Source organism: Callithrix jacchus, chromosome 21 (genome assembly GCF_049354715.1).
Source record: "Callithrix jacchus isolate 240 chromosome 21, calJac240_pri, whole genome shotgun sequence".
Taxonomy (NCBI): domain Eukaryota; kingdom Metazoa; phylum Chordata; class Mammalia; order Primates; family Cebidae; genus Callithrix; species Callithrix jacchus.
Genome location: NC_133522.1, coordinates 45867693 through 45894481, shown reverse-complemented (window position 1 = coordinate 45894481; position 26789 = coordinate 45867693). Strand labels below are relative to the sequence as shown.

The 26789-nt window shown below is 45.2% G+C and overlaps 1 protein-coding gene across 2 annotated transcripts in view; it reads left to right on the top strand.

Annotated features, from left to right (window-relative positions):
• Positions 1–26148, top strand: part of DSCAM (DS cell adhesion molecule) — an 802011-nt gene extending 775863 nt beyond the window's left edge. For both annotated transcript variants that reach the window (XM_017967103.4, XM_035283348.3), the window contains exons 31-33: positions 5907–6104; positions 7466–7768; positions 25666–26148. In XM_017967103.4, the coding sequence (XP_017822592.1) occupies positions 5907–6104; positions 7466–7768; positions 25666–26018 (854 nt within the window). In that variant the 3' untranslated portion in view covers positions 26019–26148. The remainder of the gene's footprint in view (positions 1–5906; positions 6105–7465; positions 7769–25665) is intronic.
• The last annotated feature ends 641 nt before the right edge of the window (positions 26149–26789 follow it).

Genomic DNA, 26789 nt, shown 5'->3' with positions numbered 1-26789 from the left:
AAATGATTCAGGGGCTTTGGTTTCTCCGCCAAGAACTGCCTGGTGTGGCTTCCTGCTACTTCAAGACACTACTCCAATGGGTTTCTCAGCCATTTTTTGCTGCTAAATTAGAAAAAGGTTATAGACATTGAAAGGAGTAGATTTTTAGAGCAATGCAGCCTTGGCTTCAGCACTCTGTTGGAAAGAGTAGCAAAAGAGCAGGGAAAAGAGACAACAGAGCAGGTGCCCTGGGTCGCATTCTCCACATTTTCCATGCATCTGAATCACCTGGTGCCTATTTAAAGATATCAATTCCAGGGTTCCACCCAGAGATTCTGGCCTAGAATGCTGCATGGTAACAAACACCCTGGGTGATTCTAATGCTGGCTATTTGGACCCCACATTAAGAAACACTGCCCCAAGGGTTAGAAATGTGTCCTGTATGTAATGCAGCAGCGCAGGACCCCTCCAGCACATCAGTTCTTCCTGCCAGGTAAAAAGCAACATGCATTTCTCCTTCCCCTTCAGCGGTCAGCTAGCAGCCGAGAATGCACAAAAGCTAGTCATAAATAGTTAAGACAGGAGAAGCAGCAGCCCAAAACAAAAGCACTGGCAACTTCCAGCTGCATGGCCAGCCCCAGAATAACGGGGAAGTTGATCTGATGGCATGTCAAATAGCAAAGAGACGTGAATGTGAGTCACAGCAGATACTGTAAACTAGTGGTCAGTGAGTGGCAGGCAGGACACACGTGTGAGGGATGTGTGTTTATCTCATGGCTATACAGTTGGAAGCAGGGCTGGGAACGTTAATGCATTCATTCAGCCCTCGAATACATTTATTAAGGTTTCACTTTACATATATGGCTCAGTGCTCTGTGATGGAGATACACCATGAGTAAGATGCAGAAAGACATTCATTTCATTGTAGTCAGGGGGCAGACATTGAACGTGGAACTAAAGGATTTTTCATTTCTCAGTAAGTACTTGACAGAAAGAGAACAAAGCCATGGTGAGTCAGTGGGCATGTGGAGCAGTGGGAGGGGCTGTCTTGGGTCCAAGTCATTTGGGAAGACCTCCAGTGAGGAGAAGACATGAACCAAGATCAGAGCCACAGCAGGAGCAGACGGGGATGAAGGGAAAAGCTCCCAAGATTCCCCGCGTGATGGGGTGGAAGTGACACTGGAGCACAGTGAAAGGCAGGGAAAAGGTGAGACAGAGAAGCAGCAGTCCTCCCCTTGCAGGGTCCCCTAAGCAAGCACCTTGCAGGTGCATTTCATTCTGAAAGTGCAGAGATGCTGTCCCAGGGGCTTAGCCTGATGATCACAGGGAAACACTGCAGCTTATAGAGCAATGTTTCTTTCCTTTGTGATGAATTTCACTAAATGATGTCTACCAACATCAAGTACATCTACTCAAATGCATACATCGGTCCCTGGTTCCCGATCTCTCTCCAAAATGAGCATATTCATTCAGCACTTGCATATCTGTATTAGTAAAATACCTTCTGGATCATCTTTTCATTCAGTGTTCCTCAAAACCACAGTGCGAGGGACTGACAGCCCTCTATTTTTTATTTAGAATTAGAAATGATGGATGACTGGCCCCTCAGTGGGTTCAAGAGTCTGAAGCTCATGAACTTTCTGAAGCACAGTCTCCTGCTAGCTTCTTGCACCAGAGTGTCTCACCTCTGCCCAGGTGCTATACCTCTGTAAATCCCATGGAGCAGGTTCTTCCTCCTATAGTTTGGCATTTTTGCAGAGATTCATTTGTATTCTCTATTTTCTCGGCTACAGAAGACACCATGATTCTATTTTATATGTCAGGTCTGTGTTGTCATTGCAGGAATTCTTTATTTTTAAGAAGAGCATCTGAAATGTGTTGCTTGCATACAGAATGACTGTATTGTAGAAGTTATGTTCCTAAGTGTTTTATTAGTTTGCCAGAGGGTTGCAATAGACTCTTATGAGGATGGTGAAATCATAACAATTTGCTGTTTATCTCTGTCAGTTCATGGAAACACATCCCTTGGCTGATTCTGCTGCACTGAGTACTTTTCTCTGTCTCTCCCGTGGATTATAATACACTGAAAACTAGGACTCTGTTCATGTCTTCATCCCCGTACTAGCCACAGTGTCTGACATAGGCATGTAGTGGATAAATACCAACCAGCCATCAAATTCTGAGATCAGAGCAATGGGAATGGAAAAGAAAAGACATTGCATCATGTTTGCTGCACAGGAATCATGGGTAGGGCCAGCTGAGCCTGCCCCATGTGCTCAGAGCAGTTGGGCATATTAATCTCATTCAGACTTCAGGACAGCATTAAAGTGGGTGATGATGTCACCTCGTCCAGAAACTAGGGGATTAGGCAGGTCTGACATGGTCACTTGGCCAGTGATGCAGCCAGGCAGTAGCGAATATGAACTTCCAGCCCATGTAACCTAATTCCAAAGCTCTCACTCTCAGTCATTCTACATTGCCTTTCGGTAGAGATGCTACATATAGGATATGTAATAGACTTCACACACATGCACATTCAATAACAAGAGCTTACAACATGGACTCGAATCTTTATTGTTGAGACTGAAAAAAATTCCCTCTGTCACCCAGGATGGGACTAGCGATGGCCCTGAGGGAAATACCTGGGATGGGTGAGGTATGTCCAGTAGTCCAGGGTATAAAAAGTGCTTGATAAACACTTGTTAGTTACATGAGGGAGTGTTCAGATCTGCCAGTTTCATTCTCTCTATGCGACAGCCAGTAAATTCCTCCTGTAAAGCTGGACGTCTGCAACTACAAGATATGGAAAGCAATGGCACAGACAAAAGCAGATTAATACCATGACTGCAGCACACAGGACATGCTCTTAACCCTATTATCCAGAAAATCCTCTCTTATCCCAAATTCAGGATAATTAAAATAAATCTGATTCACTGGGCATAACTGGGGTTCAGACCCCATGTTGAAAGGCCATGAGCTATTTATATCCTGTGCTCTCTAACTCATGGGCTGCTGAGCAGGCATGTTGCTTAATCACCGAGTTTTATTTATATTAGAACGCTGGGAACCTAACAAAATACTTTCCATGAAGGGGCAGTAAACCCCAGCATTTATTTGCTTAGTAGATGAGTTTGTACATTACATAAAAAAGGCTGCCTGTGGAATCCAAGTAAAGATTGTATTTCAGCTGCTATCCTGGGCATTATCACACAGCAGAGGCAGTTCAGGTACAAAACAATGGCTCCAAAAACCCAATTATTAAAAAGCAAATGTGTCAAAAACTCCAGGATTCTACATATTGAGACCATTTGAACCTAGGATGCCTGCCTAGTGTGGAACAGGACTGTGGGCTGTGGTTTAAGGAAACTAATATCATGACCTATATTTTCAGCATTATCAGGCCACCAGTAAAACTGTCCTCCTCTGAAAAAAAGAGATTATGAACAAAATTAACTTGAAAGGAGTCCTGGCTTTGAATCAAAGCTGACTTGTGCGACTTTCCCATGGAATTTTCCAAATAGGGTGATCTTGATGAGGAAAGGAGCTATGACAGCGAAGATCTTTGCCCCACCACTGGAGAGTGAGGTCACGGGGAAGAAACGGGGGCCAAGGTTTGGTGGATTGGAGGAAATAATTATATCCCTGAAGTGGGACTAGCAAACTCTGCCCCCCAGACAGCCCCCGCTTCCACGCCAGGAGTAAAACCTGCTTGGGATGAGCTGCAACAGCTATAGTTTCAAGAAACTTAAGAATAAAAATGAGAATTTTCAAAACTTACATAAGGGACTGGGTAATTTTCTGGAAAAGACTCATTAGCATTTGAATAAGAAGCTCCACTTACCAAGTCGATAGTTCCTGGAAGACATTTAGCATCTTACCCAGCATAATGTTTTTCTGTCTTTTTGAGGACCTCTTTCCTAGCATTTCGGTGAAAAAAACCCATTATCATTCATACCTGGTTGTGTAGAGCTCCAGCATAACACATTGACATTCTCAGCAAGGCCAAGAAAATCTTCTAATGAAGTCTCCCATGGAATTGCACAAGTAAGGGATGAAACGTGTCTTAAAATGAGTGCCCCAGAGAATATTCACCAAGACTGAGTATTTTGATGATTTAGGAAATCTTAAAATCTCACTTTGGCTGCCACCTTAACGCACCTCTCCAGCAACATAGGAAGATAGAGGAGGTTCAAAGTACAATTAACTAGACGCTTGCAATGAGGCAATCTTCCATTTAGTCACTTCACCTTCCCAGTGTTAGCCTTTCACATTCCAACATGGAATTATATGCAAGCCAGGGTCCTGCAGACACTGTACTGGGAAACTTAGACACCCAGGATTTGGCCATATGTGGTCAAGTAACAGGCACTAGCTGAACTGAAAAGGCAGAAGCTTTGGGTTATATGTTTATCATTTAACAGCTTCATTGTTTCTCTCTGAGCTTCCATGGCCTTCATAAAGTGATACAAGGTGTATGAATTCCTTCAGAAAACTCTGTATGTCAGGGATTATTGTAGGCTCTATGGATGGATCCAAGGAGGGATACCATAGCCCCTATCCTGGAGACACTGCCAGACCCATAAAAGCACATAAATAAATCAGTGCAATAACATTATTGGCTGGCCCTGTCAGTTTTCCTCCTTTGAAACTTCATGAGAGCCCAGCAGCGAATATGGTCTGCTGGGTTTAGAAGTGACCAGACCATACTGAAATATAACTATATCAAACTCCTCTGAGAAGCAGAGCATTCAAAGCTAGAAAAGACCCATCTAGGACCTAGCTGCCTCTAAGCTAGAGCCCCGGAAAAATCATTCCATAACTGAATTTCTCTCATTTTCTGCAGAATTCCAGAAAAGGCAACGTTATAGCCCATTCTGGTACCTGACAGTCTCTGCTGGTAGAATGTCCTTTCTCTTGGCTCACCAAAGGGTTGAGCTAAGAACTGCATCCACCCATCGACCTGCTGGCTTTGGTTCCAGATTTGGAAAAAATGAAACCCATCTGGCACCAGCTTAACCCTTTGCTCTCCATATGAAACAACCCAAGATGTCTTTGTTCAAGTCGGGACAATCCTACTGAAGAGATGTGCTATCATATGCAAAGGGCTTACTGAGAGTTGGGACATAAAAGTTTGGTCCCTCTGCACTGGGAGCTTTCAATTCAATGAATAAAACAGTCATAATTAAAACAACAAGTAATATGAGAAACAAAATGATAGGCAACATCTGTATTAATTTCCTAGAGCTGTTGTACCACCAACTGGGTAGCTTCGCAACACAGAAACGCATTTCCTTATGGCTGTAGCACTCCAGTCTCTGCCGCCATCACCCCATGGCCCTCTCCCCTACTGTGTCTGTTCCTTTTCTAATAAGGACACCACTCATAGTACATTAAGGGTCTTCCCTATTCCAATATGACCTCGTCTTAGCTAATTTCATCTCTAATGATCCTATTTCCAAATCAGATCCCACATTCTGAGCTCCTGGGGGTTGGGACGTGAACATATCTTTTGAGGGGATGTGATTGACTCATAACAACACCTAAAGGAGAAGAACTGTGGAAAGGAGGTCACGTTCGAACATGTGGGGCTGAGCTTCCTTGTTTTACAGATGATGACGCTCAGGTCATAAATGATGTGCATCAGGTCATAACATAAAAGCCAAGAGTGAGACTCAAATATGTAACTTCTGAATCCAAGTAGGGTGTTCCTTTCCCTGCAGGGCTAATTAATTGTGTAAGTATCAGATGAATGTTTCAAGCCATAAAGGAAAGGGGAAGAATCCTCTGCACAGGAGAAGTCAATGAAGTTTTTCTGGAGGGCATGGGTGAGAGCAGGGGTGGGTGGGTGGCACTGCCCTCTGCTCTTGCTCTCAGCTGGCCACACTCCTCTGCAGACAAAGACAAACACAATTCTTGGCTCTTCACAGATCCCACCACCAGGAGGAATGCCAAGGCTGGGCCCACATCGAGAAACCGCTACGCCAGCCAGTGGACCCTCAACCGACCCCACCCCACCATCTCAGCACACACCCTCACCACAGACTGGAGGCTGCCAACACCCAGGGCTGCAGGATCGGTAGACAAAGAGAGTGACAGTTACAGTGTGAGCCCATCGCAAGATACAGGTAGGCCCTGACGCTGCCTCCTCCGTCCCTGGGGACGAGCATGGCCCATGTACCTTGAGCTTCATGAGCTCCTTGGAAAGGGGAGAGAGGGCTTTCTCCCTCCTATTTGTGTGTTAAGCTGTTTATCTAACAGTTACCTATACAACTGCACAGCCTTTGCTTCACATAAAGTGAAACAGAGCCACACTGTATCTATTCTGCATGTGTCCTGAATCTCAGACTCATGCTTCTCTCTCCTTTTAGTTCCTACCCTACTGGGAGAAATAGAGACCTTTTTAGATTTTCACCCCCGTGATTGCAATAATTGCTGATTACACTCTGAGGGCGTCTGACCCACTACCATCTCCAGGATTAAGACACTGCACTTGAAGTTACATGATGAGGCCATAGCACCCTCTATAGGGAACCTAGGCTGATCCGTTAGACAATTAAACAGGAGTTGATTATAAGGTAAGTCATCCAGTCTATGCCATCAACCACCAAGTTTTCACTTCAGAGAGAAGACAGGGCCTAAGAATAGCACTGGGTTGCCCACCACTCCCCCTTAAATTTTGAAAAGAAATTACATCTGAATCTAATAGCTGTAGGAAATTTTAATACTCATTTTTCTTTTGTTCTTAATGATCTACTTCAAAAACAGTGTTCCGGAGGTGGATCGTCGCAATGTGAATTTATTTCTATAACTGTGGTTTATCTTAGAAGAGTCTCAGAGTTCCACAGAGGTGACCTCAAAACTTTTTAGTGCATTTGAAAGGCAGAGATCTCACTGACTAACCTGACGTGGCCCAGCTCGAAGGCACGTGGGCACCAGTTTTTGTCCCGATGGTTTTCTAGTTCCCATAGAGGGTGATAAATACAGAAGATGTGTCCCAGGGGTTGGGGACCATTCTGGCTAGTGGCCAATTTCCGTGTAACATCACATCTTCATTTCTAATATCATCACATCTTTCTTCCTGAGCGGAGGCCCCAGAAGCTGAGCTGCAGCTCAAATCATTCATGTCAGTTAAAGAGTCTCTAGGGCACAGATCCATTTGCAGGTTGGAGCAGAGATGGGGGTGCTGCCACTCCTACTGTTTTCACTAAAAGCAGGATTTTCAAAGGGAATGCATTACTTATTTATGGAAATGTCCCAGGCTGGGACATCTGACTACAGCAATTCGCTTGCAACAAAGCTTCCCTGAGCCGGATCTGCTGAGGCTTGTGAAGCTGGCCTCAGAGTGCCTAAGGCAGGATCCTCTGACAAGGAGCCAGACCTTCTGCCAAGTCCCACTGTGATCAGCGCCAAGTCAGGAAGGGCCATGCCATTGGTGCAGACTCCTGATGGTGAGTCACCCATCTTGTTTTTCTCTTTCATGGTGTAGATCGAGCAAGAAGCAGCATGGTCTCCACAGAAAGTGCCTCCTCCACTTACGAAGAACTGGCCAGGGCCTACGAACATGCCAAGATGGAAGAGCAACTGAGGCACGCCAAGTTCACCATCACAGAGTGCTTCATATCAGACACGTCATCCGAACAGTTGACGGCAGGGACAAATGAGTACACGGACAGTCTGACCTCCAGCACCCCTTCCGAATCGGGAATCTGCAGGTTCACTGCATCTCCCCCCAAACCTCAGGATGGAGGACGAGTGATGAATATGGCAGTTCCAAAGGCACATCGGCCAGGTGAGCAAGGCCATGTGGGGGCCGTCACGTAGGGAAGTGCATCTTCCTGGTTCTCCCTCATCTGCTGTGAAAGCCCTTCTTAGTGTTCAGATGGAATGGGTGCTCTGTTTACTGATGGCTGCATAACACAAAGTTCATTGGGTTAAAACTACAGCAGTCACTTATTTCGTTGCTGAATCTGAAATGTGGGCGGGGCCTAGTGAGGGTAGCATGCTGCAGAGGCTCTCCTAGGGCTGGGGATCCACTTCCAAAGTGGCTCACTGACCTGTCTGTGTGCTCCCCATGTAGGGCTGTCCACAAAGCACTTTAGCTTCCTCACAGCATGGTGGCTAGGTTCTAGCAGCAAATGGCCCAAGACACAGTCTGTGGAAATAGCCAGTTTCCTTAGGTTGGCCCTGAAAACTGACACAGCATCATTTCTGCCATATTCTGTTATGCAAGCAGTCACAGAACCCAAGAAGCCCAGATTCCAGAGAAAGAGGCCCCCACTGCTTGATGAGAAAACTGTCAAAAATGTGATGGCTGTATTCTAAAACTGCCACACTGAGGGTTCTGAAAAGAGAGAGGTCTTACCGTAGCCAGTGTTTGGGCCTTGGCCTCACTGAATTACACAAGGTGATGGTAACTGGCTAACATTAGGTCAGCCAGTAGTTTGCTCTTTAAGTTGAACACCTGGGAATTGTCTCGGTTGTGAAAGAGCTGCAGATTCTGAGGTCTGCAGGGCCTGGCAGATAAAGATGCAGAGGTTAGAGAACAGGGTCAAAAAGAACAAGGGCCGGACGCAGTGGCTCACGCCTGTAATCCCAGCACTTTGGGAGGCCGAAGCAGGAGGATCACAAGGTCAAGAGATCGAGACCATCCTGGTCAACATGGTGAAACCCCATGTCTACTAAAAATACAAAAAATTAGCCAGGCATGGTGGCATGTGCCTGTAATCCCAGCTACTCAGGAGGCTGAGGCAGGAGAATTGCCTGAACCCAGGAGGCGGAGGTTGCAGTGAGCCAAGATTGCGCCATTGCACTCCATTGTAACTCTTGTTACCAGCCTGGGTAACAAGAGCGAAACTCCAACTCAAAAAAAAAAAAAGAACATGGGCCATTTCAGAGTTCACTACTGTCTAAAGGAAAAGACTCTAGCAAGCCCCTGAAAACTGATCTCAAGTGGAAATGGGGGCCTTAGTATGGCTTGTGTTGTATGAGAAGCCAGACATCGTGGTTTTATATGGAAATTCACAGTTTTTAGTGTTGGCTTGGATATTTGTAAACCGTCATACAGGGCAAATAAAACACATCTTCAGATGGAATCCAGTCTATGGCAGCCAATTGTAGTTCTCTTCTGAAGAATCACTTTTTCTTTTTCACCCTGAAATAGCTGCCTGTAGACTTTCCTTCACAAACTGACCTATCCAATCTTATTGAATCCAGTTTTGTTTCTCGTTTTACCCATTTTCTGCTCCACTGTTCTGGTTCCATTTCAAAAATGTATCTTCACTTTTGAATTACTGCAATTCCCTTGGGTTTTATGGCATAAGGCCTAGCTGAAATGAGCTTTATAAATGCATAAAAATATATAAAATTAGAATTGTCTATCCAGCAAATAATCTTCCAGACCAACTCAAGATTCATGCCAGCATTCAATAAAGAATGATGGCTTCATTTGTTTTCCTTCTGTCTACCTCCTCAGGGGAAAAGAAGAGCTGTTATTTGTGGGTGTTTTTATTTTAACTATTTTTTTTTTTTTGGTGTTGGCATTTATTTGCAAGGCAAATGGAGAAAAATGCTGTATAAACGCCACAGCTCTCTGCAGCTATTTAGCCTGAAGGTGAGGAGGACCCAAGAGAAGACCATGAGCCTGTGGGCATGTTGCATACATGTTGTCAGCTTCAGTTCCTGCATCTCTAAAATGGGAATGGCATTGATGACTATGTCTTGGGCTTCTGTTAGATGCATGTACCATAATGCTTCACCATAAAGGTGAAGACGTCAGCAGAGGAGGCACTCGGCCATATTAGCCATTGTTTCAGGTGCTGTCTCGTGGCTGTGGTTGTTCAAATCCCCACAGTGACTCCAGTTGTACTGCTGGCCTCCTCTTTCTTCTTGCTTTTATTCCCCCTCCACCACCACTGAAGCCCTAGCAGGCACCCACCTCAATTGTGTGTCACCCAGTTAAGTACTTTACACTTCCATTTGAGATGACATGCTGCCATTTTCCCTTTGTGTGTGATTTAAGGCACAGAATGAGCTTCTAGGTTAAATGACTGCCCTATTAGTGCAGACTTTTACATAATGACAGGGTTGAAGCTTCTTTTTGATGGCATGCTGATCATATTGTTGGATTTTTTTTCAAAGTTTGAACTTTGCTCATGACATTGTTGCCTGAACCCATTAGAGCAGTGGAAGATCAGTTACTATTGTTTTAATATAGTATTCAGAGTAAAATGCTTATATAAATATAGGTTTGAATAGTCTTTTAAATCAATGCAAGTTCGAATGTCTACAAACTTTGTTTTGTCTACCCTAGGTGTCTGTGTTATTATTGAACATCTGATATGCTTTAGAAAGTGTTTCAGCCTTTGGAAGCCTTTCCATTGCTCCTTAATAATTCAACTACATTCAACATTGGGCATAAAACACAAGGTTGCAATTTACTATTCTGCTATCTAGAGGCTGTGGCACAATTAGCAGCTCCTTGAGTTGTGCTCTTAAATCACATCCTTTTCCTATGTACCTTCTTTTTATTAATCTTGGAATTTCTTTTTATTTTATTATACTTTCAGTTCTGGGTTACATGTGCAGCACATTCAGGTTTGTTACATTGGTATCCACGTGCCATGGTGCACGCTAGATGATATCAGTCATTGTCTGTTTCCGTTCATAGTCTTCTAATCTCTGGATATCTTTCTTCTCACCATTAGACCTTTTCCTTCTTGGATGCTCCTTTTTTTCTCTTTCCCTTTTTATTTTTTCAGTCTTCAGTACAAATAGTTACATTCCCAACCTTTTAAGTTCTCTGGAAATTGGGATCAAGTTACATGGATGTGGCCAGATTGTGGCTTCAGAAAAGTGGGAAACGTGTTAGTTATCTTCCTACTTCCTTCTCAGGGTCTAGCAGATACCTGATAGGCAAGTAGTTATCATTCAAGAAATTATATATATAAAATCTCCTGTGTGTGTGTATGTATAAAATATACACATACCTGGCCCTGTGTCTGGCACATAGGAAGTGCTTCATAAATGTTATTTTATGAATGTATATATCATGGTTGTAACAATAACACCAATTGGTTAAAAATTTCAATAACTAGAAACTATAGTTGAGTATAAAAGGACATTTAAGTCTACTCCATCTTGCAGCACCTTTAATCAAAGTGTCTTATTTTCTGTTCTTGCCCTTAGCAAATAAAAAAAGACATCTCTTCAACAGATAATGGGGTGCTCTCCCATGAAATGAGGGTGGCTATTCACAAAGCGGGCAGCAGAATCTAGCTATAATTTTAATGACACCTGAATTTTGAATTTGCTTGTACAAGTCCTAAAAATGCAGCAAATTATTGACTCCTTCAGGAAGGGATGACTAGTCCCATCTCCTGAAACAGAAAGCAAAGCAAACTCTCCATTTCTCTGAGAACTGGCTACAAAGTGTAACATCCTTTTTTCCTCTGGGTCAAGGTGGTTTCCAGTTCTTTGATTACAGTACCCATTCTTGGTTTCAGGTAGTATTTCAAGTCAGTTTCAAACATTCTTGGATTACTGCTGCTGCTTTATTTATGATGTTTATCCTATGTCACCAAGAGAAGCCATTGCATGAAGCTACTTAATTCTATTTCAAGCTTCGGACATGCACCCTAACAGAGTCTGGCCTACTAGTGGTAGGGAAAGGGTCAACCTCTTTGGATCTCTGTGCTCATGCTCTCTGGGCCCCAGACTCAAAGTTTTGAGTTTCAGTGCCTTCCTGTTGACTGCATTCGAGGTTTTTCAGTGGGAAAGGGCCACTGCCTGGTGCCAACCCGTAAATTCACTATTACCAGTAATTCGAAGCAGTTACTGGATATTTTTACGATCCATTCATCTTGCATCACTCTATCCTAAGGGTGTAAGGGTAGAGAGTAAGAGGCAAGGCCCCAGGCATGGAGAGAAGCCCGGAGCCCTTACCTGGAGGAGCCCTTACCTGAAGAAAGAGCTAACGTCTGTAGTCAGCACTATTCTGACCAAGGCTGGCCACCTTATTCTCAGTTGCCATTTTGACCTGCTGTTTTCCCTCTCTGAAGTCTGCGTGGCTCTCATGTTGTCTCTTAAATCAAAACAGGATACCAGCAATCCAATCTACAGAACCAAATAACCCCCACACCCAGCTTCACTTACCTGCGTCTCCCTCACTGCCTGAGGACTGGGCCCAGGCCCTGGGGCTTGAGTCTTAGTCCTCTGTTTTGCACATCACTAAAACTCAATTTTGAAAATTTTATCATAAATATTATACTAAGGGTCTCCTTTCAAATGCAAGTCTCCTTGATGCTTACACATGTGTGCATAGACACACACATGCATGCACACATACATATTCATACACAAGCTCACATGCATGGCATGCACACATGCATGGACACACATGTTCACACACATGCACATATGCATGGGCATGTAAGCACATGCTCCCATGCACAGATACACACAGGAACACACACATTCTCACCGAGCTGCTCTGGGCTCCACCTTTCTAGAGGAAGCCTTGCTCCCTCCCTCTCAGCCTCCCTGCTTCCCTGTCTTTCTTTGCCATGCATGTGTTGAGTGCCACTAAATGACTGGCCCTGTTTTGGGATCTGAGGATGCACTGATAGACGAGACCCACAGAGATCCACATTGAAGTAGCTTCTGTTCCTGGGAGGCAGGCAGACACTGATCAAATAAACAAATGGTATCATTTCCCACCATGGTGAGTGCTGGGCGGAGAAGCAAATCCAGGAAGGGGATAAAACCTGGGAGGAGAGTATTTTGGAAAGAATGGCCCAGAAGCCTCTCAGGCAGCGAGAGGTAAATGACGGGATGGAAAGAGCCCTTCCACATTCCTTCTGCTGGTCCAGAGAGCTGAGCAAAGATAAAGGCCAGGAGAAAGGCATAAGCTTGGCATTCACAACAGAGAACAAGCATTCCCTCTGAACTGCCAAACAGACATGACCTTTCAAACACTCCTAAAACACATAGGATTTTAGGTTAAAAGAACCTTGGGGACATCCAGCAAAGTCTCCACATACTGCTATTCATGCCCACTTGATGTAGACCTAAATATTGCCATGTGCTAATCCTGATTTCTGCTGGAAAACCAGGTCTCTCTGATGAGTATTTGCAATTTTAGCTTTGAAAGGCTCCGGTAGAATTTCAGTGTCTTCTTAGTAGCTTTCCCTCAGACTCAGAAAGTGACAGTAGGACCTATTCTGAGGGGTTATCAAGCTTGGAACTCTAAACCTATTGCCTGAAATAAAAGCTTAGCACACATGTCTATGGGGCCAAGAGGTCTTTTGCAGCCACCACACTGCACCCAGCCTCCTGCAACTGTGTTCAAGAAGCCACCTCTGTACCTCTGACCTCGTCTGGTGGTCTGGCTGGTTCATTTAGTTACTGCAGTTGCTGGGCTGGTGTCTGTGTCCTCTTTTTCCAGAACATGTATTCTGTGTGTTCTGTCTTTTCTCTGACTTCTGAGTCCCTTAAACGGCTCACTGTTTTTCTTGGGTAGCTTATTGGGGTTCAGTTCTAATCATTGGGAAATCCTGGGCTGCGCCAGTTCCTCAAAAGGTGGAAAGTGATGGGGGAGGTGCGTACCTGATAGAACAGTGATGTGGGGATAGAGGCCACATTGGCCCTGCTGAGTGACCAGAAGGCAGCTCCCAGATTCCAGTGCTGCAGGCAACAAGAGAGAAGGATGCCAGGCTAAGGGAACATTCGCTGCATCTCAGACAGGCCCGGTTCAAACACAAATGTATGACATTTATGTATTGAACCCCTCCTGATTGAATATCTCCTGAATAAAAAGAAACCGGGTAGTACCCTAAGACGTAAAAGTGTTAGTATCTTAAATTAACACTCCTCGCAGTCTCATTCATTTATCAGAGTAGTGTGTATCAAAGGCTGCAGGCAATGGGTTCTGAAGGCATGAGACAGGAAAATCTTAAGAGGACCAGGAAATAATACAAAGTCCAGCTCACAGAGGACAGTTGCCCCCTACACACAACACACGCGCATGCACACATACACAGTCACCCCTACACACATTAACACATGCGCACACACACACTCACACACACAGTCACCCCTACACACATTAACACATGCGCACGCACACACACACAGTCACCCCCTACATACAACACATGCGTGTGCACACATACACAATCACTCCCTACACACATTAACACATGCACACGCACACACACACACAGTCACCCCTACACACATTAACACATGCGCACACACACACACACAGTCACCCCCTACATACAACACATGCGTGTGCACACATACACAATCACTCCCTACACACATTAACACATGCGCACGCACACATACACACACAGTCACCCCTACACACATTAACACGTGCGCGCACACACACACACAATCACTCCCTACACACATTAACACATGCACACGCACACATACATGCACACACACAGTTACCCCCTACACACATTAACACATGCACACGCACACATACACGCACACACACAACCCTACACACATTAACACGTGCGCGCACACATACACGCACACACACACAGCACCCCCTACACACATCAACACATATGCACGCGCACAATAGTCACCCCCTACACACATTAACACATGCGCGCACACACACAGTCACCCCCTACATACAACACATGCGTGTGCACACATACACAATCACTCCCTACACACATTACCACATGCGCACGCACACATACACGCACACACACAATCAACCCTACACACATTAACACGTGCGCGCACACATACACGTACACACACAGCACCCCCTACACACATCAACACATATGCACGCGCACAATAGTCACCCCTACACACATTAACACATGCATGCACACACACAGTCACCCCTACACACATTAACACATGCATGCACACACACACAGTCACCCCTACACACATTAACACATGTGCATGCACACACACATACACACAGTCACCCCCTACACACATTAACACATGCAAGAGTGCGTGCACACATGTACACACACACACACTGAGCCCAGTGAGGTGTCATGAGAAGCTAAAGCCACAGGAAGGCACAGGGAGCATACAGAAAGGGAAGAAGCAGAAGACATTAAAGACCATCATCTTCCAGTGTGGCCACCTGTACACTCTGCTGGCACCGAGGCCTATGGCATCCTGTATCCCAAACCAGAGGCTTATGGCATCCTGTTATCCCAAACCAGAAAGAGGAAATGAGCCATCATCTCCAGTAAGAGCCAACCCTCTCTTGTTTCATCCACTTCTATGGCTTCCTGCTGCTCTCAGGGTAGAAACCTAGAAGCTTCTGTAGGGTCGGCCATTTCTTCTTTGCCTTGACCCCTGGTCTCTGGTCTCTAGCCTTGAATCTTGACCCCTGGTCTCCAGCCTTCAACCTTGACCCCTTATCTCTAGTCTTTAACCTTGATCCCTGGTCTCCGGCCTCTAACCTTGACCCCTGGTCTTCAGCCTTCATTCTTGACCCCTTGTCTCTAGCCTTCAACCTTGACCCCTTGTCTCTAGCCTTCAATCTTGACCCCTGGTCTCCAGCTCCAACCTTGACCCCTAGTATCCAGCCTTCAACTTCCTCGCCTCCTACAACTCTGCAAATATACATTCCCTCTGTCTGGAACTCTCTCATGTCCAGCCTAACTCAGCTCCTTCTGTGGGTTGATTCAAGATGTATATTGTTATAGAAACAGCTCTGTCAGCTTCATGGCAGAACAAAGGCAGCCCCCAGACAGCGTTCTGCTTCAGGTCGTCCCCAGTGAGTGGGTCCTCATGGCTCTTGTGTGGGAACTGTATACATCTTTGAATCTCATGGATCGTTCCACAGTGGGCACTCCAAAACCATTGCTAGGTTCTGTGCTTGCCCAAAGCCCAGGGAAGATTTTCCAATTCCACTTTTATTCAGAGTGACTTTATTTGAGAAGAATCATGAGCAAAGTCAAAGCCCTACTTTTATACCTCAATGGAGCTTTTAAAGTTCACCAGCAAGCAGAAGGATCACAATATCGATGAGCTCTTTAAAAATGCATGAGGCCCTCTGAGTCCGAGCCAAGAATCGTAATCGAATGCCTGTACATGGGCCTCTGATGTCAGTCTCACATTATTTATTTAGGGTTTTTTCTGGTTGCCATTTGGGAGTGAAGATTCATTTACCAAGAGAGATTATTTTACCAGTTTTCATTACCATGCTGCCACATTAATATTAAACTAGAAAAGTGTTAGATCTCATCTGTCTCCGGTCTGGGAGGACTCTGCTCCCCTTTGGGAACCCACTCTTTGACACTGAAGCGTTGCTGCAAGTCTCATCTCTGTGTTTTTTATTGAAATTGCTGGAACTCAAGGAAAGCATCTTTCGTTTCTTACTTTTGCATCAATATTCAGCTCTATCCAGGCATAGATCTCAAACCTTGTTAGAAATTGATGACAGTTCCTTTTTGTGTGTCCCAGAGGAGATTGAAGCCCTAAAAACTGTGATTCATGTTCATTCCCATGAATCCGGGAAAGCATCTGCATGTTCACAGCCTCTGACTAACAAAGCATTGCAGAGGAGGAGGAAGGGGGTTATCACAAAGTGCCTTGGAATATCTGGCCCCCAGAAATGCATTTCATTTGTTTTAGACCTCTCCATAAATTCCCAATACAGACATATGTAACCAGTTTTCAGAGGTGAGATAGCTCAGAGCATAAGAAGGGCTCTTTTAGGCTTCAAGGTGCCTTTAGAAAGTATCATGCCTCATTCATTTGACTGAAGGCAAGAACACTGAGATTCAAAAGGGTCACAAAACTACCCGGAGGCAGAGACAGATTTCAACACTAAGCGCTGCACTCTGTAACCAGCGGTCTTTCCACTGGACTCAGCACTCGCCTCAGCAGGTGCCATTGGAGGAAGACTTGGGGGTTTTGCCTTCTGACTACAGTTCCATTGGATCATCTCTTATTTTCTTACCTGAAGAACTGATGTTGTAACTCCTTGTGGACTAGTATTCTGAGGCTGAGGGGTACAATTACTTATCCTGGTTGAATTCAATGCTTTATAAGTAGAATTGAGAAATAAGGATCACTTGGCATTATGAATTCTGATTATCTAAACTAGAGTTTCTCAACATCAGCACCATTACTGTTTGAAGCCAGGTCGTTCTTCATGGTGGGGGGCTGTTCTGTGCACCCCCCGCGGCCTCTGACCAACAGGTACCAATGGTGGCACCCCCCACCCCCGCACTGTGACAACTGAAATGTCTCCAAACGTTGCTACATGACCCCAGGGGCAAAATCGCCCTCAGTGCAGAGCCTCTGATCTAGTGTTCAGATGTTTTCCCCTAGCATGGTGCACGGGAGATGGCAAGAATCATTGTTTGACGATGAATTAATGGAATGTACATCCATTATAGATTTTCTGAATCGATTCATTCCTGTTGTTTGAGTATTGATTTTGCCATCCTTCTTCCAAGAACTGAAATACATTCAAACATTGTGTGTCTGAATAGATGGAGAAAGTTCAGGAAGTTTTGTTTTCCTGATTTTCAGCTAAAAGGAGGCAGGTTTAGCTCAGCAGTTTTCACACAGTCAGGCCAACCATGGCTCAAATGCACCCTTTGTGGAGGGGGACAAACTCTGAGTGCATATCTGCTGATGGATGTGGGTCCTGCAGGAGGAATCTGTGTGTTTCAGGACCAGAGGCAAGGAGGTGCTCCTGATAGTAGCATGCAATGCGGTTAGGGAAAGAGGGATAAATCAATGCTGACTTATTTAATCAGAACCTTTGGAGACATTAATGGCACCGAAGGTCCCCAAAGGGCAGCAACAGGAGGATGAAAAGTGAAGCATGATGTCAAATAATAAAGCATAACTCAGCAATAATGCCTAAAGCATCTCATTCTCAAGGTGGGAGTCAAAGCGGCCGCCTGGGCTCCCTCCAGAAAGGCAGTGATGGCTGCAGCCTGTGATCTGCACTGGGCTTTGGCAAGGCTGATGAGGAAAGAATGAGAAATGGATGCCCCAGTGATGGATGGGCCAGCGGTCATTGTATGGTACATACGTCTTTAAAGCTCCACAAGGGCCATTCACTGTGGGTAATACACATGTATTCTCATCACACCCACTTTTCTGGTGCCCTCTTCCTCCACAGCTCCTTACCACTGCCCCAGTTTGTTACCATGTCCCTTTTCCCTTCTCTATTTGTGACTCTGTCTCTAATTTTTATGTCTCTACGGATCTGTGTAGCTATATTTCTTTCCTTCTGCAACCCTTTATATGTGTGTTTCCATCTCTCTGATTCCTCTCTCTCTGTCTCTTCCCCTCTCTCTCATCCATCCTCCCTCACACCCACCCAGGCTCATCCATCTCAGCCTCCTCTGACCCCAGTCTGTTCCTGCATCTCAGCCCATGAACTCAGTTTCCCAGAGCCCTTCCCTCTCCTTGGCTATCTCCACCTTCTTCATCCCTCACCCTCAGTTTGAATCTCTGATGGGAAGGGCATTGGCCTCAGGGCAGAGCACAGTGGGTTCATGCTGTGCAAATATACCATTATAGTCCATGGAAGTCAGCGGGAGGACCCTGTCCCAAAGGCTCAGACACGACTCTGTTAGCCTTTGTATTCATACTAGGGTTGGGCAGGAGATAGTAACTAGATTTAGCTCACTGGGAAGGAACTGGCAGTGCAGGCAGGTAGGTAAGCAGGGCAGGAGGAGGGCGTTGAAGAGAGTTCCAGCTCAGTCCCTCCTGTCATCAGACCATGAGCTGGGTCCTCCTGCCAACACCAGTCCTTTCTTTCTCCATGCCTCAACTTCCCTTTCAAAATGCTGCTCTGCCAGTCAGATTTTCCCTTCCATATATATATATATATATACATACACACACACACACACACACACACACTTACTTTTCTTGATGTTTATGCCCAGCTTGCTGTATTAGTGCACTCATCTACCTCCTTGTCCCTCTCTTGCTTCATGTTTTACTCCTTCTCTATGCCTTTGATTTCATGGATGAAAGTTTTAGCACAAGGGAAACAAAACAAGAAAAGGAAGGAAGGAAAGAAGGAGGGAGGAAGGGAAGGAAGGAAGGAAGTTTTCATGCTGCTGATAAAGACATATCTGAGACTGGGTAATTTATAAAGAAAAAAAGATTTAATGGACTCACAGTTCCTCGTGGCTGGGGAAGCCTCACAATCATGGTGGAAGGTGAAAGACACACTTTACATGGTGGCAGGCAAGAGAGAAATGAGAGCCAAGTGAAAGGGGAAACCCCTTATAAAACTGTCAGATCTTGTGAGACTCACCCACTACCATAAGAACAGTACGGGGAAACTACCCCACGATTACTTACCTTCCACTGGGTTCCTCCCACAACACATGGAAATTATTGGGGCTATAATTCAAGATGAGATTTGGGTGGGGACACAGCCAAACCATATTAGAAGAAAAATAAATGAAGGAATGGAGGGAATGAGAGAAAGAGAGAAAGAAAAAGGAGGAAAGGAAAGAAGGAGGGAGAAAGGAAAAGGGAGAAATGTGGAGAAAGGTAGAGAGGAGCCAAGCAGAGGAAGTGATGCCATAGAGTATGCAAATCATTATCAAAAATATGAGTGAATTTTGTCAAAGCTGGTTTTACAGAAACAAGTACTAAGACTGGGCATTTGTGTTTGCCAGTGTTTATGGGAATGATAGATTTATATGCAGGGATGCTGAGGGCATGTGTGTCCAGTGGAGGTGAGTACCCATGGCGTGGTGACCCAACATGGTGACCCTGGAGTTTAAAGTACAAAGTTCAAAGACCCTGGGCTCCTGGATCCCTGCTGCTTTCCACACACGGGAGAGCTGGAGAGGGTCCTGACTGAGTTTCCACGGGAAAGGTCAGCTAGGAAGCACTGGACACATCAAGAAGGCCCTGCTCCCTGTGGAAACAGACTCCTTAATCCAGAGAAAGTGTTCACATGTGTTATCTAAGTACTTTTCACCACAGCCCTCTATGCTAGCTTCTGCTCTTATTCCCATTTTACGAATGAGGAAACTGAGCCCAGATCTAGACCAGTCCGATAAATGCAGGCAATGTCATCCTGACCTCTACTCCTCATCCCCACAATTAAAGCCAAGGGCTAGATTCTCCCAAGTGACACAGGCAGATGGTGGGCAGGGTGCTGGGGCAGCGGATGCTGTGCCAATGTCTCCATGGTCACCACGGTCTCCCACATCACATCTCTCTTTCTGGATCAATAACTATTTGAATTGTCTTGGTATGTGCAGGCATCTGAAGCACACAGGAGGACAGTTAGAGAATCCAGGTTTTCAGAGAGTTTGTTGATGAGCACATGGGCTGGGAATTTAATGGACATAAGTGATTGTAATAAGAGCTTACTGCCGACTACTCTGGCGCAGTCTTCTCTGTAAGCACATGAATTATTGATAGAACTCATTTGCAGCGTGCACGCAGGTGAAAGGGCTACTTTGGGAGCTAATCAGAAAATACACATGTTGAAAGAAGCTAATTAGAGAATCACACAACGTCATAGAGCTTTGCCTGAGGAACTGGATCAATCGTAGGTATTGGATATTCAGAGATACTTGTCAGAGCTGCCATAAACAAACACAAGCAGGCATTGCATGTAAAGACATAGCACTGAGCTGTTTCCATTATGAAGGATTTTTATTTCTCACCTGTCCATTTCAGCGACTGGACGCTCTTGATCACTACATCTGAAGTGGGAGCCTCTGCAGGCAGAATGCAGATATTATGAGTCCTGTCTTTTGATTTCAAACACGTTTTTTCCTTCCAATCTAAGATCTGAGCAGTCTGCAATCCAGCAGGGACCACAGTGCTATTACTTTGTAGGGTTTTAATAAGCCCTGTGCATTCAATGTGGAGTCACTAGAATTCAGATTTATCCCTAAATCTGTGCAAGACATCACAAATATGTCAAGTGTTCATGATGGAGTTGGGTCTCAGACACAGCATGAGGCATTCTTGACCTATATTTTTAAAGAACCCTGAAGGTAAATGTCTGTCGCATTTCCTCAAATATATGAGCAACATGATAAAAATGATATTAGTTGTATTAACATAATATGTTTATCAGATTCTTAGGAATAAAGACAATCACTTCCAGGAGTTTGAATTTATAAAACTACAAATTGCAAGATTGGTCAGTTAAGGTGTATTGATTCACATACAAAACGATGTTCACATTACAAAAGAATTTTTCGATTTATTTCTTCATGACAGCTCTGTTAATGCTTTCGTGACTTTTTTTTTTTTTTTGCAAATAATTAACCCCTCGTTAGAGAAGACTGAAGAATGTATTAACCACCATAAACAAACATAAGTAATTTTCAATGCCACCAAGTTTCATTAAATTTTAAAAAATCAAATTCTTTCATCTTTCAGGAACAAAGCTATCCTATACGACAAGATATTCCTGAACCTTCCACGTTAGTGTCTGTAATAGGTATGCCCCATGCCATCATATTTCTCTAAGCCAAAGTTCAGATGCATTGAGTTACCAAAACCCTTTTTACAAGATTGCCAAATTATGTAATTTCTTCCTATAAGAATATTTGGCTCATTTACTGTCTAGGTATCTATCAGTGGGTTTCCCTTGGATCCAGCTGACGATAGGAAGCCAGTGTTGAATTACAATGCCCTTAATTTTAGTGAGCCCAGTCCAGTGTCGTTGGGGTCATTTAGTGAATTACATGCTGCCATTCCCAACGAAATCCTATAATTACTCATCATCACTTAATAGAATAAAGACATCCCAAAAACGCTAAATGAAATTTTAAATAATAAATACCAAGGGGTACAATAATGTAATAACACAAGGACAAGGTAATCATTTGATAGATTTCCCGAGAATAAGGTCATTGCTCCTGTTGTTTGCAGAAAAAAAGAAATTTTAAGAAGGATAGTAGCATTTTGAAAATTTGTGTGCTCATTTAAATCGTATAAAATGCATTTTTAGGGCTTGTCTCTGTCATATTTATTTTTAGTTCTCTTATGCTCTTTTTTTTGCTTTATTTTATTTTTGAGATGGAGTTTCACTCTTGCTTCCCAGGCTGGGGTGCAGTGGTGCAGCAACCTCCAACTCCCAGGTTCAAGAGACTCTCCTGCCCCAGCCTCCAAGTAGCTGGGATTACGGGCACACACCACCACATCCAGCTAATTTTTGTAGAGACTGAGCTTTGCCATGTTGGCCTCGCTGGTCTCGAACTCCTGACTCAGGTGACCCACCCACCTCAGGCTCCCAAAGTGCTCGGATTACAGGCCAGTTCCCTTACACTCTTGAGTAGTCCTTTTGTTCTGTTATGATGGTTATTCTTTTTCCGTGGGTAAACTTGAAGGCATTTCCTAACGTTCAGGCTTTAAACACTGTCTAAACACGTGTCACTTCCGTTGTCCAGCAGGTCTGCAGCTGGCTAACGGCAGCCCTTGTTTGGCTCAGGTGGTCTCAGATCCCCTTAGCCTGCCCCTTCAGAGCCCACGGGCCCAAAGGGGCTGGATGAGGAAGGTTCAGTTAACTACTGTTAGCATACAGTAAAATAAGGAAGGCAGGGAATATTTTGAAGCAAAAGAAACAAGAATGTTCAGTTACTTTAGATTCAGAAAGTGATGAGAGAGTCATCCTAGAGCTACGTTCTATGATAAACATACCTACTAGACATCTTGTCTTGAATGTCCCCAGCAGCATCAAACCTAATAGGTCTGAAACTAAACCTTTCATCTTTTGCCACCAAAGTGTGATCTTTTCCCTATCCACCCGTTCACAGATAGTGGTTTCACCATCCCTGTGGTTTCCCGAGCTTAGAGGCTGGGAAGGCTTCTCCTCTCTCACCTCCCCTTCTCCTCTCTCACCACTCCCACTTGTCATTGACTCTGAAGCTGCCTTCCTTGGGCCCCGTTTGTATCTCACAATTTACTTCCCTCTCTTACATCCTCCAGCTGCTCCTGAGCTGAGATCATCATCATATCTTTCTCTCTGCACATCCTATTCCCTGGGCCCTTGCTCCAGGACCACATACCACCAACCCATTCTCTAGCCAGTTTTGCACCTGGTATGTCATGAGTTATAGGTGTGCAAGACAGTGAGTCCCTCAGACCTCGAGCTGGCCAGAAACAGCTTTTTGGGCTCATCTGAGTGTGCTGCACAGATGCCCCTTGTCTGCCTGTACCTCAAAGAGAGAAAAGGGGGAAGCAGTGGGCTGGAGAATGCACACTGCCTATACCAGAACAGCCGAAACTCAGAGCCAGGGTCAGTCCAGCTCGAGCCACACAGTGTTGGTTGCAAAGTGGACCTGGTGGCTGAGCCCTAATTGTGCTCATGCATTGCAAGGCGATAATGGGATGTATTAAAGCCTTGAAACATGGCGCCGAAGATGGGAATGAGAAGGAGTCAAGGCCAGGTGGCTCATGCCTGTAATCCCAGAGCTTTGAGAAGCTGAGGCAAGAGCATCGCTTGAGGCCAAGACTTTGAGACCAACCTGGGCAACCAAACAAGACCCTGTCTCTCCAAAACATTTTAAAAATAATAATAATGATTAGCCAGGCATGGTGGTGTGTGCCTGCAGCTCTAGCTACTCTGGATGCTGGTATGGGAGATTGCTTGAGCCCAGGAGTTTAAGGCTACAGTGAGCCATGAATGCGCCATTGCACTCCAGCCTGCGCAACAGAGCAAGACTCTATCTCTCTTTAAAAATATAAAAAAAGAAAGGAGTCAACAGATATTTTGCAAGTAGAATTAACCTGGAGAGAAAGGTGTCAGAGAAGCCTCTGAGATTTCAAGGATGGAGAGATGCTGATAGCATTACACAAGATGGAGCACAAAGGGGAGAAGCAGCGTTTGGGATCGGGAGGGGATGCGGTTGGCCTTCATGAACTGAATTGGTAGACTTGGCATTCAGAATTCCAGATGGACATTTGTGTGGAAATGCCTAGTAAAGCACCTGAAATTCACATCTAGGGCTCAGGAGAAAGCAAAATGGAAAAGATAGATGGGGAAGCTCTTTATAAAGAGATGAGGAAAGCAGCCAAGCCTTTCAAGAGAGGGCTGAGAGCAGGCCACTGGGAACACAGTATTTAGAGGAAAGACAGAGAAAAGGATCCAGTCACGGAAACTGAGACGGGGTGTCCAGAGATGTAGGAGGAGATCTGGGAGACCACGGTGCCATGGCAGCTGAGAGGGCCAACAGCATCAAATGTTACCGTAATGCAGGTAGAAGGGGACCAAGGGGAAACCAGAGAATTTGGTAATGAGAGGTCAGAGTTGACCTTTCAGTAGTTGACGGTGAAAGAAGCTGTGTCAGTTTAGGTTTTCTGAGAAGTGCCTCTCAAGACAGATTAGACATGCAAGGAATTTATTGGGGAAATTCTTGTGAAGAAGGAAGCAAGAGGAAGCAGGAGGTGGTGGGGAGAGTCCAGGGACTGTAACAGAGGTCTGGCACTTGTGAAGGGAGAAGGGGAAGGAGGGATTGGGTAGGAGGCACCTCAGGCTGCAGCGCACCTCTGGGAAGGCTGCAGTGAGGCCGACGGGGTGTCCCTGAGCAAAGGATCCCTGTTGGGGAAACCCTGCACTGGGCAGGGAGGGCGGTGAGGAAAGCCCCGTCATGCGTGTCATCAGCTCGCAGCATCTCAGAGAAAAGGCACCTCCCTGCAGCAGATGCTTTTGGACTTTTTGGTTTGGTTTTTGTTTCTGTTTTTGTTTTGAGTCTTGCTCTGTCACCCAGGTTGGAGTGCAGTGGCATAATCTGGGCTCACTGCAACCTCTGCATCTGGGTTCAAGCAATTCTCTTCCCCCACCCTCCCCAGTAGCTGAGACTACAGGTGCCCACCACCACACCTGGCTCTTTTTTGTTTTTAGTAGAGACAAGGTTTCACCATGTTGGCCTGGCTGTTCTTGAACTCTTGACCTCAGGTGATCCTCCCACCTTGGCCTCCCAAAGTGCTGGCATTACAGGCATGAGCCACCACACCCAGCCAGTGCTCTTGAAGGAGACCTGAGGTTCTGTTTCCAGGGCACCACAGAACGCAGAGTGACCTTGAGCAGGGAGTAGAAACACTAGCACTCTGGTCGAGGCTGTTGTCCTCTCTATACAGAGCACGGCTGAGACAGAAGAGCCACACGCAGAAGGTTAGCAGGTAGGCAGGGCCTGGTAAGGCCATGAGCTGTGGCACTTTCATGCAAAGCCATCATAAAGACCCATAACTAAGTGGCCGGCCAAGGTCACAAGGTTTTACAGAATTGCCAAGAGGAGAGCCAGCTATCCATCCTTCTTCCCTTAGTGTCCCTGGCTCTCTCCTCAAACCTTGTGCTTTCCCCATACTTCCAATCGCCTGCGGGATTTGGTCTATCACGGTTCATTCCCAGTGGACACTGTTGCCTTTGATGTATGTTTTTCTTTCAATGATAGTGTTTTGAAGGATTCTGTTACCTCCCTTCCTCCATTTATGTACAAGTAAGTTAATGAACTGTAGGGAAATGAGCTCTTCCCGTGCTCTGCGAAGAGGTATGAGGATGATTCCACCTGCCTTTGTGGTGAGCACTGATGGAGTATCTTGAGAAAGGAGCCCAGTGCAGCGGCATTCTCGTCTCTAAACGCCACGTGGCCTCCCACATGCACACAGGGCATTCTGCCTTGTTTACCAAATGAAGACACCCACTAACTGCCCTATCTCTTTTTCTAGGTGACCTCATACATTTGCCTCCATACCTTAGAATGGACTTTTTGTTAAACCGAGGTGGTCCAGGCACCAGCAGGGACCTGAGCTTAGGACAAGCGTGCTTGGAACCTCAGAAAAGCCGGACCCTGAAGCGCCCCACGGTCCTGGAGCCCATCCCGATGGAAGCCGCCTCCTCCGCCTCCTCCACGAGAGAAGGACAGTCGTGGCAGGCGGGGGCCGTGGCCACATTACCTCAGCGGGAGGGGGCAGAGCTGGGACAGGCAGCTAAAATGAGCAGCTCCCAAGAATCACTGCTCGACTCCCGGGGCCATTTGAAAGGAAACAATCCTTACGCAAAATCTTACACCCTGGTATAACAGACAGCATGAGTGGACGCGGTTGTAAATACAATTCAAACAGTTCAATCAAAGCTACCTTTTTTTTACGGAATTCCAATATTTATAATTAAAGAAAATTGCCAAAATATATTAAAAAAAAAAGAGAAAATACTGAAACCACAGACAGTGCAAAGACTCTCCTGCTTTTTTTCTGTCTGAGTGTGAGCTCCATCCGCCTGGGCATCTGATTTTTTGGGAAAGAAGTCCAGTTTTATGATCTTCACAGGCTACTGCATTTTTACTGATTTTCTACAAAAGTGCATGGGGGGATTAATTAAACCTTCTGACTGGAAGTTCTATCACACAAGAGGCAAGAAAGAAAACAGGGTGGGGGGAAATTAGCCTATTTGTGAATTTAAAAGGAACACCGATTTGTGGGCAGGGGAAAACCACAGTCACCTTTGCACACCTTTCTTTCCCATTAGAAACTGGGTTCTCAATTTGGTCTTCTTTTGTTGTTAATTAGGATGAGTGCCGTCAGTGAAGGGGTGGGGGGAATCAATTTGGTTTTCTTTTTTGTTTCTTTTTTAATTTAATGAGACACTCTTTGCATTTTGTCTAAGCGAAATAAAAAAGAAAAGGTTGTCTGCCTTTATTTCCATGTCTACTTCTCTCGTCTTCTTCTACCAATGGCCTGGTCCAGCTTCCCATTGGTACTTCTGTTTGCAATACCAGGCCTGAACCCAGAGCCCAGTTCAATAAACCAGAGTCGTTGCTAACACCCTGAACTCCTCAGGAATCTCTGGGAAG